At 29.9% G+C, this 19,651-nt stretch overlaps 2 protein-coding genes across 2 annotated transcripts; both read left to right on the top strand.

Moving 5' to 3' along the window:
• The first annotated feature begins 945 nt into the window (after positions 1-945).
• Positions 946-4,319, top strand: LOC149891646 (uncharacterized). Its single transcript, XM_090078645.1, has 3 exons — positions 946-2,981; positions 3,175-3,984; positions 4,093-4,319. Exons 1-3 carry the CDS (start codon positions 1,085-1,087, stop codon positions 4,164-4,166), a joined length of 2,781 nt encoding a protein of 926 aa, XP_089934771.1. The 5' UTR covers positions 946-1,084; the 3' UTR covers positions 4,167-4,319.
• Positions 4,320-11,951: 7,632 nt separating this feature from the next.
• Positions 11,952-14,240, top strand: LOC145191784 (fibroblast growth factor 2-like). The gene is made up of 4 exons (XM_080068958.2): positions 11,952-12,049; positions 12,460-12,817; positions 13,617-13,720; positions 13,893-14,240. Exons 1-4 carry the CDS (start codon positions 12,023-12,025, stop codon positions 14,106-14,108), a joined length of 705 nt encoding a protein of 234 aa, XP_079925084.2. The 5' UTR covers positions 11,952-12,022; the 3' UTR covers positions 14,109-14,240.
• The last annotated feature ends 5,411 nt before the right edge of the window (positions 14,241-19,651 follow it).

The following is a 19,651-nucleotide window of genomic DNA, read 5'->3' as shown; positions in this document are numbered from 1 at the left end:
TCTTTATAACTCTTCCCAGTGATAATCTTCTTTAGGAGTCTTCCCGAATACAAAGATAATTTTACAGAAAATACGTCATTTTAACATTCTTTTTAATTTATTAACTATTTCCTTATTTTGGTGAATTAGTAAACAAAAATAATCATAACAAAAAAAAAAAAAAAAAAAAAAAAAAAAGCAATATCACAAAATATATTATTTTACATTAAAGGAAGAAATTTGTAGATAATGTCAAACATTATATTTAGTGCTAAAAAATGAACATTTTTTGTCTTTGTGTCATTCCATTTCGTAATATTTTTATCCCATTTAAAAAAGGAACGATTTTTTGACTGAAAAAAGTTATGATGAAACCGACAACAGCTTTTTGTTACCACTTTGCTTTACGGAAAAAAAAATCGTGCACGTGGTGTGAGATACAGATCTCTAGTCCTAAAGATTTGTATCACAGATGTAGCTGTGTTATATATTATATCTTTATCAAAAGTATTTATATATAAATGAATATTTATATATTTTTGTATATACTTATATATTACTTAAAACTGTATGTATGTATGTATGTATGTATGTATGTATGTATGTATGTATGTATGTATGTATGTATGTATGTATGTATGTATGTATGTATGTATGTATGTATGTATGTATGTATGTATGTATGTATGTATGTATGTATGTATGTATGTATGTATGTATGTATGTATGTATGTATGTATGTATGTATGTATGTATGTATGTATGTATGTATGTATTGTATATAATGCAACTTTTACATATTGTAAATATATAAAATTTGTATATAAAGTTTGTAAATACATATATTTATGTATATAGATACTTAGAGTATCATTTGTTAATATTGTTTATAAGCTGCTGTGTAATAAATTATTGCTAAATGTGTAGTCATAATCTTTCAAAATTATTTGCATTTTTCAAAAGTATTTTTAGGAACTTTTACACCCAAAGACAAGATTTATAATACAACAGTTTTTGAGTTTAAAATTAATGGGAATGTTTTTTCTTAGTGATTAGCTATATGCAGTTTAGCCCAAAATTTATACAAATTTGGAATGAAGTTTAAATGGAGCTTGTGAATCCCTTTAATGAGCAATATTTTGCTTTATTTGGAAATACTGAACATGATAAAAATGAAATTGGATGGAAGACCAAAGATCTAGTACTTAAAAATAATGAGCCAAATGTTGATTGTTCTAAATCTGACATAAACCTGCTTCAATCTCATACTATTCATGATGTATCAGGTTATTCTAAAAAGATTGAAGAAGGCATACTTTACCAATCTTTTTTATCAGATTCAGTTAAAAAACAAAAAAAAACTGTCAGCCCTAACCAAGCACAAAAGTTCAACGAACAGTTTAAAAGAAGTTTAGAAGTACATGAAAGTGATTGTTATGCTGATAAATACCAATTCTCTCAAAGTTCGCCAGCGACAGTTATTAAAAAAAAGCAGCAGCAAACTGAAGTTAGCAACAGTCCTTCTTTTCAGCAAAAGAGTTACCTTGGTTTAGGATTTTCAGATCACAGAAATCAATATGAACCTTTCTATTTATGTGATATGTCAATTAACCAGCAATACCACTATAAAACAGAAGTTTGCCAAGGTGTTTATACAAAACCAGTATTTTCATCTGTAAATTCACAATCATGTAATCCACTTCAAACCCAAATGCACAAAAGTTATAGTTCTGGGGCTTTTAAAAATATTGAGCCATCTTTTCACGGATTTATTCCTCTACCCACTAATGATTTCAACTCATATAATTCTTATTTGCCTTATATTGGAAGCCTTAGTGATAAATACAAGGCTTCCTCTCCATTATCAACTTTAGATAATGGTAGTTACATTGATGACTTCAATAGAAGCACTACAGTGGAGCATCTGCCAAGTATTGCAAAATTAAATGCTAAGAGGTCACATCAGGAATATCAAGCAGATTTAAATACGATGAGGTATAATTTTTATGAGCAAAATCAAACAAATATTGACAAAAGTTCTTCAATAAGTAAACCAGCCCATTTTTATCCAAATGAAAATAAACCAATTCATCATTATTCAAATGAAGTCTCTGCTGGATTATTTTCATCTAATGTTCAAATACCTCTAATGGCTCAGCAGCTTCAAAGGAATTTGAATTCAAATAGGACATATGATCAACAAACTTGTTTTTATTATAATACTCCAGTTGCTCATATACCTACCCCAACATATGGCACACCCTGCTATAGTAATGCCTCAGCTTTACCAGCTGATCTTGAAAACCAAATTGTTTATGATAGTTTAGTTCAGGAACTATGGCAGGGCAATAAAAGTAACCTAATAAAGAATCATCCTACACAAAATACTATCTTTTCAAACCAGAATGGTTTAGAAGAAAACTATTGTTTGATACCTAGCTCGTCTCTGTTTAAAGAAAATCTGCATCCTCTCAATAATACATGTATCTTTTATCAAACAAGCAGTGTTAAATCATATACAAGCAGTATAAGTGCTTCAGGCCTGCATGGTCAACCAAATGTATCAAGCTCTTACTTGCAACATTCCCGTGACTTGGAAAATATGTCACGTTATTATACTCATCAGACAATATCAGGAACTTCTGCCCCTTTAACTGTAACTAATGCAGGCACAGTCTTATCTGTTTCAAGTTTAGAGAGTTCTAAGTTTAACAAACAAATACCTAGTGAAAATTTATCAGAATATGAGCAAACAATAAATCAACAACCAACCGAAAGTATGCAATTACAACCAAAATTATATAGCCTTCGAGGCAAAGGTCTCCAATCAGTTCAAAGTTCTCTTGTCAAAAGAGAAAAGAAAACTTATGCAAAAAAAACAAAAACTAAAAATTCTTGCATGCTTTCTACATTCCAGCATAACTTTCCTCCTTCTTACTTATCAATTGGTAAAGTGAAAGGAATTGTTGGACTGCGATCATCCTCATGCAATAATTCATCTGGTATGTAAATACTGTTCTGGTGAATTTTTATAAACTATTTGATATTCAGTAAATTTTTTTATTTTACTTTTTTTTTTTTTTTTTTTTTTTAAATCATTTGTAAGAACAAAAATTTGTAAGCATTAATCTAAAAGAAAATATTTTTGATCAATTTTTCTTTTCACAGTTTTTAACTTAAAAAATTTTCTTTCAGTAAAAAATGGATACAAGTGTACTCAATGTGTTAATCACAATGAAAATGATGATACTAGGAGCTGTATACACATAGAGAAGCAAAAAATTAACAAAGCTAATCCCTCTTCAAAGCATAATATGGGTTTGCGAAAAAGAGCTTATGAAGAAGAATCTTTAAAAAACCTTACTGTTAATACTTCATTGGATTCTCAAAAATGTGATCTGAAATCTGCTTACAAAGAATCTTATGCTAATCAAGATAAAAGACATCTTTTACTCCAAACGTCCCAAACTAAAAATAACATAAATAAAAAAGTGGCATCATCGGATTCAAGTCCAGATACAGATGGCTTTTTGAGTCCTATATCAATGAAATCATTTGAGGAGTGTGAAAAGAACACACCAAGCTCCGAAAAAATGTCACTTCTTTTTGACATGCATTCTAAAAATTCCTCTCAGTTTAGTTTAAATTGTTTTCAAAATGCAAATGGCAAAGATTCTTTTTTTTCTCATTCTATTGATATGCAAAAGCATGCAAAACTAATGTCAAATACTTGCAAACAGAAATTCAGTTTTGTTAAAAAGAAAAGAACAAGGAAACAAGATTCTTATGAAAAGGTCTGCCTTTATTTATCTACCTTAAAAAAAGAGCAAAATCAAGAGTGCTCACCAAACAATGTTGCTGGCATAATTACAGCTCAATTAGAACTCTGCATAAAATTAAACTTACCTATTGAGATAAATCAAATTGTTCGCCGAAGAAATCTGCTTAAGAGAAGTAAAGTGCAATCTTTCAAGCGAATATTCATAGAAATTTTCTTAAACTCTTGTAAGTTAAAAAAATTTATTATGAAGATTTGTTGAGTATTTTATTGACTAATTTATTCAAAAAAAAAATTGAGGATGTTCTGATTATAACTTTTTAATTTCACAATAGATAAAAAAATCCATAACACAGCTCATGGAAGGAAGCAGTTGGAGCCAAAAAAAAGACTTGCAAACAAAACATGACCTTCATTCAAACTATCAGTCCATCAGGTGTTTTTTTAACTTGAACTTATATATGCCTGGCTTCTTTAGTTTTTTACACATTGTTTTATTCAGTAAAAGCTTGATTTTTAATGCCGTTTTTAATCAATCATGCTGCAAAAACTTCATTTAATCAGCTTTTCTTTTATTTCTTTTTTTATATTGTTTAACATTTATGTATATATTATATGTATATATATATATGTCAATATGTAGAAAAATATATTCTTCACTTTTTGTTAGTAAAAAAGTAAGGAGAGAGAAAAAAAGAGATTTTATTTAATGAAACGTTATTGATGCTATTTATAGTTTATAGGTTGATATTTACATTTCTTTTCAAGGAATATTTTTGGTTTATATCCTAAATGCAATTATTATATACTCATGGATATAATCTTCATTTAACTTCATTAAATTATTTTACAATTATCATACTCATGGATAAAATCTTTGTTTAATTTCATCTAAGGCTTTTGGTTAGATAATCTTTTTTTGGAAAGTTTTTTTCTATACTTTGACAACATGGTTTTAAATCAAAATATCGAAAGATTTTCTTATTTTTAAAACATTCTTATTTTTAAAAATGTTTTTGTTTTAAATAATAAGCTGTTCCTTTAAGGTAAAGTTATCTAGTTAATCATGAGTTTTTTAAAATGGTTTTTGATCTTAAAAAGATTATTTTTAAATACGTGATGTAAAACCTCAGACCAATCAGAACTTTAGATTTTATTTTTTTTTGCCTTCAAATGGCATTTTTCTATTTGTTCCCAAACCTTTTTATGTATGTCCTGTGTTTATAATAAAGTTTGGTTGGTGAACTTTTTAATTTTTTACTCTAAACCTTTATCACTCGAATTTGTCAACCTTGAGCGTGCTCTATGACATTTCATTTAAATGAAGGGTAACCTCAAAGTAGAAGATTTAAATAAGCCATATTTTATCATGACGTTGAAAACTAACCAATCGCAAAACTTATTAATTCAAAATGATTTCGTTCAGAATTATTCGAGTTTTTCAATTGGTAATTTTTGAAATAAAAAGTAATTTAAAGCTAAACATTTTGGTGTTTGAGTAACTTGAATAAAATGTAAGCGGAATCCACGAGACAAAACAAAATCCTCGTATCTTAGGAAGTAAATGAGGAGGGGTGTCAAAACTACATTTTGTATTATAATATGCAATTGATGTGTTGTTAATCTTTTAAATTGTTGCAACGGAACACCTTGTTGAACCTGTTCTTTAACGTTTCAAAACTCGCAACGAACAAACGAAAAAACTATAAAATCAGAGAAAAAGTAATTTTAGAAAAATGATTTACACTTTACAGAAAAAAGAATTAGGGTTTAAGTGGCTTATTGAATCAGTTTTTGTCACCAAGTAGAAAAACAAAAACTTGAGAATCTTTCAGTGATCCCGTGAAGTTATTCACGATGCATAGGGACATGCTCTAAGACCTTGCAACACATCCACAGAAATTTTTTTTTTGATTATCATTAGAAGACATTTCCTCATTCAAAAAATGTAAACGACAACTTTTTTTAGTGGGGGCCTGGGAGAAATTACATTTTAGGGGAGTACCCAGGAATTTTATTGTTCAAGACAGGTAACTAAGAGGCATGGAACATACTCAACTTTCTAGTATGCTCCCCGCAAGATGTATAACCATGCAAAGCTTAGAGTTACCCTCTGAAAAAGCTTTAAATGGTCTTAACTTTTAAGCGAAAAATTTTTGATGTAATTTGAAATCTGTCGATGAATTTTGATCTAGTTTTATATAAAACAAGTAACAAAAATTGAAAAGGTTTTTTAGGAACCATACCCTAGGGGAGGGCGATTCGGGGTCGAGAAGGGTTTGTTACAATTATTACAGTAAAAAAAAAAAATTCTGGTCTTTATGGTTAGATTACAATTGATATTTTACATTTCAAAATCATACTAAACGTTTGTTCATAGGAGGTTTAACATTTTACTTTTTACAAACTACATTCCTGCAAATAGAAAGCTACTTTAAAAGTGCTTGTAGTTGTAAGCAACAACCGCATTTTTTAGCGCCTCTACATAATTTGGGTTGTGCTCCATAACTTTTCTCATTCGCCAAAACTGATTGAAATCCTGATGAATGGATTCAAGAGCTTGTTCGGTACAGTAACCTAAACCTATAGAACATAAGAAGTACAAAAGAAATGCAAGTTTATTTAATAATTATCGTCATATTTATGCAACTTTACGATTCAACTGTTAAAATAGAGTATTTAATTACTAATATCATATATTATTTTTCATCAAATTTAAAAGTTATTTATCATACCGAAGACTTCACCTTTCATGTCGATGAATTCGAAATATGTTGCTTAAGTATGTGTACCTTCAAAGGAATTGTAGCCCTTAGATTTCCATAGTTTGTAGAGAACTCCTCTAAATCTTTAACATATGTGGAACTTAATGATTTTCCAAAACAACCATGGACTATTTTTTCAGAATCTCTAAGTGCCTTAACATATTTGGCAGCGGAAACTCCAAGACTAGACTCCTGAAAAAACAGTTCAAAGCTGTCTATGCTTTTAAGCAATTTATTGCAAGCATTGCCTTCCAAACGATGCTGCCCTTGGTAGGACACTCTGCAGATACTTATCTTAGACAGATATTGGTTAACAAACTGTAACCCACACTCCTTATTTTCAAATAAACTTTTTTCAGAAAAGAAACGGTCGGGCACGTTCTAAGAACGTTCTAATAACGTTTCCAACGTTCTTCGAACGTACTTGAACGTTTTGAGTTAGCTGGGTAGCAGTATATGTAGACCAGGAATATTTACAAGTTCTAGTATATTTTTGTTTTTGTCGCCTGTTGATAAAGAGGGATTAACAACATTTGTGTACTTTTTTGCTTTTTTTAAATTTGCACCATCAGCCATCTATTGGTTGTACAATCTACACAAAGATTCTAGAGTATAATGATCAGCTTTTTGAAAGTCAGGAGATGACGTCATGCAATACGGACAAGGGTGCTTTGATGTTGCAGTTTGTTTTCCAACCATTTGAAGCAAAACCTTTAGATCTTCAGATACTGAGTAATCTAAGGATGATGTGTTTAACTTATCCAAAATTAAGCACAAATTATGGTATTTTTCGTTCAATGAATGCAAAATGGCCAATATAATAGCTTTGTGGACGCTTGAATCTTTAAAATCTTTGCACCCATATTCGTCACACTTGCTTAGTTTTTCTAGAATTTTATGATTTTTTAACTCTGGTTTTAGGGTTATTGACAGTGTAACTTTAAAGAATCCCTTCCCTCCATCTACACCTAATTTGATATCAACATCATTTGTTCCTTGACTTCTGTGATGAAGTACCATTGCTACAAGCTCTTCAATGTCGTAGCAATACACAATAGGAGTACCTTTTTCTACCAACTATACATCCATAAAAAATCAAAATGAATGATACAAATTGCAATCTAGCTATCAAAAAATATTTTTTTTGGTAATACGTTACATACCTCTTCGCTTTCATTTAGTTCTAATAGCAATTGGAGTTAATCACCATTTAATTATTTCCCAATCATCTCATTGTTCTCAATCAGTTTAGTATTGAAACCAGATTCCACACTTTTCCGTCCTGCCTCACTTCTCCGAAATTGTCCAATTTCAGACATGTTTTGATTACTTAGAAATCATAATGAAGTTATTAAAAAAATTGGCTTTAAATTCATAACAAATTTATTTTTAAAAGTATTTTTACGCAACAAGGACTTACTTGGAATGTAGTTTAAATTGAAGTTTGTTCAACTTATCTAAACAAAAGAAAGGTTAGTCTTTTAGTCCTTAGTCTTTCCGAAAGAGACAGTGAGTTGCTTCGGACCAAAAGTTTTCTAAGCTAAAGTGCTCCCTGAGTCATTTGTGCTGAAATCTTTGATAGAACTGGACAGAACTTTTTCTTGCGTAATTGGGGATGTTGATTTTACAATGGCAGTCAAATTCTTTTGTCTTTCTAATTTCGTACAGGGATGTGGAGTTCCTCGTCCCACTTGGGCAATCTTAACAAATAAGTCTTTCTGCAGGTTTATTTGAAACATCTTCAGCGCCTTGATAAACAATTTTTCCCGACACACATTCAACCAATGGGCCAAATATTTTTTCCATTTTTGAATGGTGCCCATTTTCACAAATAAAACATTCATATTTTCTCCCTCTAATAACTCTGGTATTCGGGTCTAACTTTAGTAACATACATAGCAACTATAGTAACTAAAATAACGTAGCTAAATTTTAACTAAAGTAAATTAAACATCAATATTGTTATAATTATCTTCATAAAACGGCCGCATAGTGAAGTAATGATCAGTCCCTGCAAGCCTTTTTCTACATTTTGAGCAAAGCATGGTAGGAAGATCAGGGTTATCCGCTGAATAATCTTTCCATAATATAGTTTTGATAAGATTTGAGTAGTCATTTTTATTTAGATTTAAATAAGTTGTTTCAGCATCATTTATTGGACTTAAATCCTTGTCTTTCCTGAAACAGCAAATGCAAAATTTTTTAACAAAATCACCATGTTCTTTTCATGTTTAGGCATTTTAAATGAATGCTTCAAACAAAAACTTCTGATGTGGAATGATAATATTGGCATGAACATTGGGACAAACATGCTTTCAGTTCGTATATCAATGCGTGTGAGGAGTTAGTATGCAACTGTTAACAATTAGCATCTGTTAGCTTCTTACTAATTGTTAATAATTAAAGGTTGTTTTACTTTTTTTTTATTTCAACAAAAATGTTAAGAGAAAGTAATGAAAATTACATATCCGCCAGTAAATTTTAAACAAACATTTTAAAATACTTCAAAATACTTTAAATTTTAAACAAACATTTTAAAATACTTCAAAAGAAAAATTGATAAATCTATCACAAACATTTTTGAAAATCTAAATACAGGGGCATGGGGATGTTATTGTGGCGTTCGAAATGATCCCCAGAATCCCCCAGAGGGTATGGTTCCTAAAAACTCTTTTCAATTTTTTTACTTGTTTTATATAAAACTAGATCAAAATTCATCGACAGATTTCAAATTACATCAAAACTTTTTTGCTTAAAAGTTAAGACCATTTAAAGCTTTTTCAGGGGGTAACTTTAAGCCTTGCAAGGTTATAAATCTTAAACGAAAAGAGATTTTTTGATGAAATTTGAAGTCTGTAAATAAATTTTGATATAGTTTGATATAAAACAAGCAAAAAAATTTTTACGATTAAAGGAGACGTAGTTCTAGGAAGAGGACAGTTAGGGGTTGGGAAGTGGTTGGTTTAGCTCCAATCACGTCCCAACCCCTAACTTTTTTTGCAAGTCATCCTCATTCGACACTAGAATCAACATACTAGAAAGTTGAGTATGCTCCCTCTTAGTTACCTATCTTGAACAATAAAATTCCTGGGTACTCCCCTAAAATGTGATTTCTCCCCAGGCCCCCACAAAAAAAAATTGTCGTTTAGATTTTTTGATTGAGGAAATGTTTTCTAATGATAATCAAAAAAAAAAAATTTCTGGGGATGTGTTGCAAGGTCTTAGAGCATGTTCTATGCACCGTGTAGTGTAATATTTTGCACGTTTTTCCCGCTTATAGATAGAAAACAACTATTGCTATTTTCCCAAGTAAATGATTTTTCATAGGAAAAATACTTTTAATCTTAAATCCCAAAAGGAATTTTTTTTGTGCTAGTTTTATGCTTCTTATAAAGTAGGTAAAATACTACCTCAAATTGTACACAGAAAACCTGTTTGTTTTTTTTTTTTAATAAAAAAAAGTAAATACTTAACTAGTTATATTTAATTGTAAATGCAATAATTTTTGAACAAACAAGTAAGAAAACCTTTTAAACTACAAAAAGATCACAAGAAACAAATCAAAAAATTGTCTGAAATTTAAGTTTCATTGAAGTAACAGCAAAAAGTTCGGTTAAAGCAGAAAAGGAAGCCTTTGTAAACGCCTTAGTTGAATTGAGTAAAAAAGATGTCGTTCTCTTCTTGATGGCGGATAGCGAATACCTTTCTAAGATGCAAATTTTGCAAATACAATCTCAAAATGTATATCTAGGATATTTTAAAAATTGTTACATACTTATTTACTTTTTTTTATATTATAATACCTTGTGTTATACACTGGTTACATGTAATATTCGAAAAAAATCAATCGTGCAAAAATAAGTACTTTAAGCCAATAATCTTGATTACTTTTGAAATTTTCTTTAACTCCAGCATTCTTTTACGACAAATGTTTTAAAGAGTAGTTTATTGTACAATTTAATTTCAACGCTTTTGTCAAGGGTTCATTATATTTTTTTCAAAAGGTGACGTCAAGTTTTTTCTTTCTCCACATCAAGTTCCACATTTGCAATTTATTTTTAATAACCTTAAAACTTTAATGAACTTGAGTTTATACTACAATTTTATTTATCATTTTTACACTCAAATTCGCAATAGATATTCTTTTTGTAAATAACGACGTTTGGTTAATAAATCATTGAGATGACTATTGGTTAGCAAATTCCAGAAAATTTATTTTTATTATTTTTGACTGTCGAAAACAGAAGTTCAGTTTACATTATCAAGATAGTAGCGAGAAAAAATCATGAAAATTTTTTTAATCTTTTTAAAATAACGGTTACATTTTAAGATTAAAATTTTTTAGTATTAAAGCGCTTACATGATTCTATTAGTATCCAATGCCTATATGATCTATTAGAACAATGTGGTATATTAGAACTATGTGATATGTTAGAACTATGTGATATATTAGAATTAATAGGTCATATAATTCTAATAGAACAGCATGACAGTTTTTTACTAAAATTATTTTTAAGCATTTCTTTTTTAAGCGTTGTTAATTACGGAGAATGGATTTTATTTTTAGCACTTAATGCTTTGACAAACTTTCTGTTTAACAGTTTTTATTGAAAGTTTATTCATTCATTCATTCGTATATCTTAAAATTGCAAAGATTTTTTTTCTTTTTTTTAATCGCAAAAAGTCCGAAATGACACGTGTTGTTTGACCCAGCGTAATTCGAAAATGGCACGTGCTATTTCATAACTTTATTTCCAACACAATGATACGGTATATTAGTGCTAGCTCATAACAAGAAGCCTTTTGAATTCGAAGTTAATAAAATACTTTTTGCATATATAGTTAAAAACAAGTAAAAAAGACAAAAAGGATAACGCTTTTTGGTTGCTTCCTTAATTATAATTCCTCATTCAAGCTGTTACAAAAAAAGTCTTGCAAAATTCTTCAAACTTATACTTCTGAAAATATTCGATTATGTAATATTTTCGTCTGTACTTCCTTCCTCGCTTTTAGCACAAATTAAAAACTTTTGTCATTTTCTTCAAAATTTTCAATTCTTGAACCCTTGTTACATCCAAAACTGCTAACATACTTTTTTTCGATTATTTTTTTTTTTTTTTTTTTTTTTTTTTTTTTTTTTTTTGTGTCTATGATATTTGTTCCGTATTATAAACGGTAAATTGCAACTTGGCTTACTTTGAATGTAATATCAAGTTCTAAGTAAAAACCGGGTAAAAGAAAAGCTGATTATAATGCCAGTTAACATTCGTTAGAAGGCTACCTTATGTAAATCTATCATTAAGTTTTTCATTGAGCTCTTTAATGAGTTAGAAATGATTAGCAATCTGATCATCTCAATAAACGGATTCCGACGGACGGAAGTCAGCTCTGAGCATAATTTCTGCATTGAAATTGAAACGGTGTTATTGTCGGAGTATTTTACATATATTTAGATATTAGATTTTCTTCGCATTACTTAGGGCGCGCTTGAATGTGAGAAATGCTTGGAAATTTATCAACTAGAAAGGTAATTAATGTTAATTCATATGAAAAAGTACCCGCAAATATTTTTTTTTTTAATTGATAGGGGTAGCGTTTTTATGAGTTCATTTTTTCTGAATGGTTTAAGTACGTAGGTCAGAGTCGGGAATAAAACTACCAAATGCATCAAAACTACAGCGATTGTATAATTTCGTTCAACTTGTATCTAAAAGTTCTAAAACCAAATTAATTGCTTTTCAAAAAAAAATTTAATTTGTGTTGGGTTTGAGTATCTATATTTTTAAGAAAAGTTTTATGAGATATCAAGAATGATATCTACAAAAGGACTCATAGGGTTACCTTACTTTTCTATTTATTGATGTTCATCTTTAATATCGAGATAATTTTTCATGCACATAAAATAAAGTATAAAAGTGTATTAAATGCAATTCATAGATTATAGGGCTTTGTCTGCTCATGTGCTGCACAAATCTATGGACAACAAGTTTAGTAATACCTCGTAGATACCGCATGCATACGTTAGTACCGTTAGATAACCATCATGCGTTTAAAGTAAACCCAACTAAACTACCCACTTCAAAAGTTCCAGAATCATTGAATATAACAAAAAAAGGTGACATAAGCACACCAACACCTCATCGACGTCTTCAAGATGCAACCATCTTAGATACAATTTTGAGAGATAAAACAAATACTAGAAAAGTGTATCTCGCGAGCAAACTAAACAACTTTTACCTGAAGATGAGCAAATCTGGACATCTTAGCGGCACACATAACATATTTGATAGAGAAGGTAATTTGTTTATTTATTTATTTTTTTTCAAAGACTTAAACTTTAACGATGACTTTTTATTTTACCTCAAGGTTGAATTATTGTTTTGGTTTTTAAAAGCAAAGTAACATTTTAAGTGCATAATATTGGGTAAAACTGGCTTTAAATTTAAGAATCTAAATAATTTTTTTATCCAACTGGTTTTTTTTTTGTTTTTTTTTAAAATGAATTTTAATTTAAATGACGGCGCACAAATTTACTATATTAAATTTAAATATGCTAATCAACTCTACATCGTTGTGCGACCAAAAAAAATTATTATAAATCGACAAACTGGAAAATTTTTCTATTCAATAATAAAAGCCGTCGTGCATGTAACTGCTCATGACAATTTTTGATAAACCTTTAAAAAAGCGTTTGACGTACAGTAGACATACGCTGTTGAAATTACTGACAAAAAGGTATTTGACGTCACTAACACCTTATAAAATATAAAATGAAAGAAACTTAACTATCCGGAAAAATAACCGGAACAATAAAGTAGCAATACGTATTTCCAGTTGAATTATCCCTAAAGCATTGAAGTCAATGAGGAATCTCCTAACAGTAAAACAGCTATATAACCCGGATCATGATTTACACACACACACACACACACACACACACACACACACACACACACACACACACACACACACACACACACACACACACACACACACACACACACACACACACACACACACACACATATATATATATATATACAAATTTTAAAAATTTAGCGCATAAAAAGAGTATTTACGTTTTTTATTTATAGCAATATTTATCATTGAAACGATGACGCGAGGGGTTGTAAGGATTAAAAGTGAGCTCGCTGGCAAATACATATGCATAAACAAGAATGGCAAAATTGTTACAAGGGTAAGTGATTGTAATCTCAATTGATATTATCTTGCATTGCCAATTATCTGTTAACGTCACTTGTTGGATCGTGAAAGATTATTAAGATAATTCACAGAGTTGTACCGCAGCATTCTTATATTAAATATGGCGCCAAATTTTAAAAATTATGATATTGAATGGATTTCTTTAGGTGAAACCTATACACAAATGCTTTCTTCGCCAGTACCCTGAAGAAAACTATTATCATATTTTTTGGTCGTATAAGTATTCACAAGTGGGAGGCGAAAGCGGTTGGTTACTCGCATTAAAAGAAAATGGTAAAATGAAGAGACCGTCAAGAACCAAATTAGGGGATAATTCAACCTTCTTTTTTATACATGATGCACGGAGTTTATGGTTAGGTTAATGATTGCAAGATTCAAGGATGCTCAAAATATTGAACTGCAATAAAATCTTCAAAACATTGAAAAAATTAAAAGCAACATTAATCACAAATTAAGGCCAAAACTGGCTGCAAAGGACATTATTTATGTTTAGTACTTTAAAATGAATTTTGAAGTATTTAAATTGAATCAACGTTTGCACCCTTTTTACCGGGTGTTTAAAAAAATATTCTGATAAGCTAAGGTTGACACCCTTTTTATATTATGAATATCCCATATTCATATTTGTAATGATGTAAATAAGAGTTATTTATAAATTTATAATTTTATTTTTATTATATTTATTTTGAAGAGTTTGTCTATTTTTTCGTTAAATGCAAAAAATAGTTATTTGGGTAAATATCACTTCTGTTGTTTCTTCAATTGTAAAGAATGCAATTAGTCCAAACAAAAACGTATTGTCCCAAAAAAAGTTTTTTCTGTTTTAAAGCTGCTTCCAAACAGCCTTTTATTGTTTAAGAGAATTATAGTTCATTAAAAAAAAAAATGTGTTACGCAATATGTTTCTTTAAGAAGGATGAATGATGTTCATTGTTTGCTACAAAAATTTACATCATGAAATTTTTGAATATTGTTCTGAACAAACGTTTGTGACGAATATTTCAAACTGGTCACTTCCCTTTTGTAACATTGTGGTTCATTTTGGCACACAGTCAAAAATCCCTTAAGTTAAGGAAGGATTAGTTATAGATTAGGATAAGAAGTATCATTATTTCACTGATTAAAATATGGTATTATATCGCTTTAAAGAAATGTGATTTTATCTTTAAGATGTTTTAGATTCTGCTATTTGAACTTGCATGAAGGTTTACTGAAATGCTTGAATAATCTTGTAAATCAATTTCAAAACGAAACCTTGTAAACTGGTGTACTCCATGCAGCAGTTGATTTAAGATTTAAATTTTTTAGATTTAAATTTTTTTTTTTTGATAATAAACTCTTATTGTTAGGTGATAATGATATTCTTTATTTTCTGATTTATATTTCTAATAATAACACTGGTGTATTTATATCTTAGTGTCAACAAGTTTGTTATTTTTTTATTTCCCACTTAAATGCATCAGCTATGCGCGTTTTTTGAGCGGGAAGAGCTCTCTCATTAAAAGATCATTTAGTTACTTGCCAAACGGTAGCTTTGTCATATTAAATGTCGCCTGCATCGGAGGAAGCTCAGAGTATTGCAACATTTGACATTAATGCACTTCGTGCATCAGAAATCCATTGCATTAAAAAAAAATCCCCATGAAATCTTCTTCACCAAGTAACGATTATTGTTTTATAATCCCATAAAATTCAATCGTCGCACTCAAGAGACAATTTTAATTACACTTTCTGTATTTAACCTAAAATATTTTGTAAACTAATTTCGGTATTGTAAATGTTATATTTGAAAAAACTCTTACAATTTTTCACATTATTTACAAACTTAATACTCCACAGAAATCAGGATATCACGTGGTTTTTTCGAACAGTTCTATTAACTTCAAGTTTCACCAAAGGGAATAATTGCGTTTTATTAAGTTTATCTTAAGGGAGTTAGCTGCTTTTTGCTTTAATGAATAAAATTTCTTTAAAGTATGAAGGAAGTCTAAGGAATGAATTTGATTTTTAAATATATGTGAAGTTTTGTAAATTTTTGTTATCATAAAGTCTCACGCGCCAACTCTATGAGTAAACTTCATGACACTGATCTAAAGTTTCCTGCAGGAAGCCTTTAACTTATCGCCTCGTGTTGTAGATTATCTTTTTAAAACAAAGCAACTTGTCATATTTTTCTTGATTTAAGACGATAATTTTTTTTGAAGAATAATAATTTTGAAGAACTTGCTTATTAACGATAGCTATTTTTGCATTAAAAATTGATTTATTAACGATAGCTATTTTTGCGTTAGGTTTTGATTTATTAGCGACAGCTATTTTCGCCAAATCGTAATTAAAAATAAGAGTAACAAAAACACTACCCCCCCCCCCCTCACATCCCCCCACTTCATCTCATTATATAGATTGTCGTTAAGCTTAGTGTTGTAACAACACTGTTGTTGTTCTCTTTTATTTTTAAAAAAATAATAATAATAATAATACCAGCAAAAAGCATTTTAAAAATTCTTCCCTAAACCATAACATAACCTTTGGTTAAACCATAACATAACCTTGGTTAAACCATAACATAACCTTGGTTAAACCATAACATAACCTTGGTTAATTCAAAAAGTTTGATGTTTTTTTTTCATACAGATAAAAAAAAAAAGAGAATGCGTGACGTGATGTTATGAGTGGGGTAACATTTTTTTTTATGAAATTAATTTCATAACTAAAATTTATTTCCCCGAACAATAAAATTTGATGTTCTACTTCAAATTTTGCAGAAATATTTTAAGGGTACCTCGAGCGACCTTCAATACTTTTTAACTAAACTCTTTTAAAAAATATTAGTTATAATTCTGAAAGCCATTTTTTTTTAAAAAAAAACATTAATTTCGAATAGATTAGGCTAGAGAATCAAAACAAGCGTCAAAGCGTCTAACCTCTAGATGAACTTAAGCATTTAACCTGTAGCCTGAACTCAAGCTTCTTACCACTAGCATGAACCTAATACCTGAGAACAATAAATATTTAGTTTTAATCACCAAAATGTCAAAAATGCGTAAAATTTTCTTAGCAGAGAGTTTAAAAGCTTACTCAGATAGCATCTAGAAGCACTTGATTAAAATTATTTACCTGACCGAGCAAGGTTAAGAAATATATTTTACAACAACGAAATGAAGATTTTAAAAACTGATTTAAAGATTAATCTGGAGACATAAGTACCTATTATTAGTTTTTTCTGAAGATTTACAAACAATAATTGAAAATCGGCTATTAGTGTGGCGCAGGAAAGTTAAAAAAACAAACAAAAAAACATCGATTTAGAAAAGACGTAAACACAGAGACTTGTTCATCTTCTCATGTAAATAAATAATAAGAAAATAAAGCGTAATTAAGAAAAAAAATTAAAAAACAGCGACTAGGAAAAGAGATACACACAGATACTTATCTACCCTGCCATTTAAATAAATGATAAGTATATATATTAGAGACAAAACAATCGAAGTCGATGTGTTTCGAAGTCGACGCTTCGACGTCGCTAAAAGTCGTGCGTGAACGTGTTTCGAAATCGTTAAGTGGTATAAAATTTGATTAAACGATTTTCAAAATCATATTACTTCGAATAAAATATATTCTCGCGGTTTTCAAAATCGTAAAAAGTTGTATAAATTCGAAAACTGCGTGTTTTAAAATTGTTTAAAATTTCCAACGGCTTTCAAATTCACTTCCAAAAATATAGCTGTCTTCGAAATCGTTTGAGTAAACGAAACGAGTGCATACAAAAAGTAACGTGACTTAGTTCAAGTTTTAAGACTTAAACTTCAAGTTCTATAAGCAAAAATTTTCAAGTGAAGTGAAGTGATAAGCTATATTTTAATTTGAGCTTGTATGTGGGTGTACTAGTAGCACTGTTCTATTCTCCTAGACTCCTACTCTATCCCTTAGATTTGGAAAAAGTCACAATCAATGAGTAGCTAACAATGTTCAAGTTCAAAGACATCGATATAAAGTAAAGTGAAGTGATAACTGGTTTGGTACATGCTAGCAATAAGTTCCCTTCTAAGTTCTAATTTCTAAATAATAAAAATTTGAAGCATACACTACAGTAACATTACAGAAATATAAAATATACAAAAAATATGCCAAAACCCTTGCATTTATTTTATAATCATTCCAGATTTCAAAAATCAAGTTCCTTAAACATGTGAAAAAATTATTCGCATATTATCAATTTATTATTATTATATATTATTAATCAATATATATAATTATCTAACCTAAAGTAATCCTAGCATGCTACCCTAATAAAGAATATTTATTTTATTCCAGTTCAACAATCCTAGAGATAGGTCTCCGTTTCATGTTTGTCATCCATTTTAATTTTCACTCGGCATTGACTCAGAGATGATTCGGCACGTAGTCAGGAGTGGCAGAATGGTTGCAACCAGTTCAAGTTGTTCATCCGTAGGAATAGGTGTGGTCCATTCCTTTTTTGTCAGCCCTGAGAGCACACAGCACACTTCGGAAATGGTTGATGTTTAAGAGTTCCATCTGGTAGCACGAGGGGCAGTGATCTTTCTGTATGGTACTGAAACAAAAACTAAAATAAAAAAATTTGCGTAAAACTTCGTATGAAATTGTAAACTCTTATAAAACTTCGTTTGAAATTAAAAAATGTTTGTAAAAATTTGACATTAAGTCGTAAAACTTGGTATTCGCATCTACTTAAAAAGCTAAAAAAATTACCATTCATCTCGAGGCACCCCTTCAGCAAGAGGAGAGTGATGGACTTGGGTGGAGATTGTCCTGCATGCATCGATAGCAGCCTTGATATCAGGCTATTTGTTTACAGTCCTTTCCAGGGCCATGTTAAGCTTATGGTCAATGGAAGTGATTGAACCACTTTCAAAATCAGCAAATTCTCTGACTTCCTCTGTGCAGCTTTTATATTTGAGGCTTGGTCACACACAACAACCCATATTTGTTTGATGTTTTGCAATCTTTAAATTGTGTAACATACACAAAGTTATAAGTTTTTCAAATTCATTAAACATTATGTTAACAAATTTATACAATTTTCATAACCGTAATATTTTGATTTAAAGCTTTTTGCGGCTCTCAACATCGCTTTAATTCAGTTTTAACAACTTTCAAAGGTTTTCAAAGTCGATTAAAATTAAAGTTACGACTTTTTACGGCTTTCATAACCGTTTAATTAATTTTTTTCGAAGTTTAACGGAAACGTCGCCAAAGTGACGGCTTTCAAAGTCGAACAAAAAAATATACGAATTTGAAAACAGTAATTCGATTGTTTTATATAATAGCAACATATAGCAACAAAATATATAGCAAAATATATAGCAACATATATAGCAAATAATATATAGCTAGAATATTTTATTTGTACTTCTATTAACATAGCGAATAAGAGTGCTAACCACCATTACACATTAATGAGAATTATTCTAGTTGGAATTTCCTGAGAACGAATAACACAACCTTAAGCCTTTAGCAATTAACCCTTGTCGTTTCCTAACCAAACAGTCCCCAGACCCTTAACTCCAACCTCCACATTCTTTCTGTTTAATACTCAAACCCATATAATTCTTCGACATTACTCTTCACCAAACACATAAGCTACACCCCTCATACTAACAACGCAGCACAACTGTGTCACAACACCCCCCCCCCCCCCCCAGCAAGCACACAAAGTTGAAACAACGTTGAAATAACGTTGATCAACTTCGATCAACGTTATTTTAACGCTGTTTCAACGTAGTGTGCTTGCTGGGCCCTCACTTTAGGATGTTGAAATTAATTACAATTTATTTGGTAATTTATTGAGTAATATCCTCCTCCTCTCCATCCTCCTTTTCGTTTATGGGAGTTTTTTTTTTTAGTTCTGCAGTAAAATATTAAA

This window comes from Hydra viridissima, unplaced genomic scaffold (genome assembly GCF_058129835.1).
Source record: "Hydra viridissima isolate aposymbiotic clone 2 unplaced genomic scaffold, HvirCarnegie_v1 scaffold_2, whole genome shotgun sequence".
Classification (NCBI taxonomy): Eukaryota; Metazoa; Cnidaria; class Hydrozoa; order Anthoathecata; family Hydridae; genus Hydra; species Hydra viridissima.
Note: the sequence above shows the minus strand (reverse complement) of the source record. Positions and strands in the feature narration are given on the sequence as shown.

Coding starts and splice junctions, on each gene's coding strand:
- LOC149891646 (XM_090078645.1), top strand. CDS start 1,085: ATGGAGCTTGTGAATCCCTTTAATGAGCAATATTTTGCTTTATTTGGA. Junction 2,982..3,174: donor CTCATGCAATAATTCATCTG/GTATGTAAATAC, acceptor ATTTTCTTTCAG/TAAAAAATGGATACAAGTGT. Junction 3,985..4,092: donor AGAAATTTTCTTAAACTCTT/GTAAGTTAAAAA, acceptor ATTTCACAATAG/ATAAAAAAATCCATAACACA.
- LOC145191784 (XM_080068958.2), top strand. CDS start 12,023: ATGCTTGGAAATTTATCAACTAGAAAG. Junction 12,050..12,459: donor GAAATTTATCAACTAGAAAG/GTAATTAATGTT, acceptor TGCAATTCATAG/ATTATAGGGCTTTGTCTGCT. Junction 12,818..13,616: donor TAACATATTTGATAGAGAAG/GTAATTTGTTTA, acceptor TTTTATTTATAG/CAATATTTATCATTGAAACG.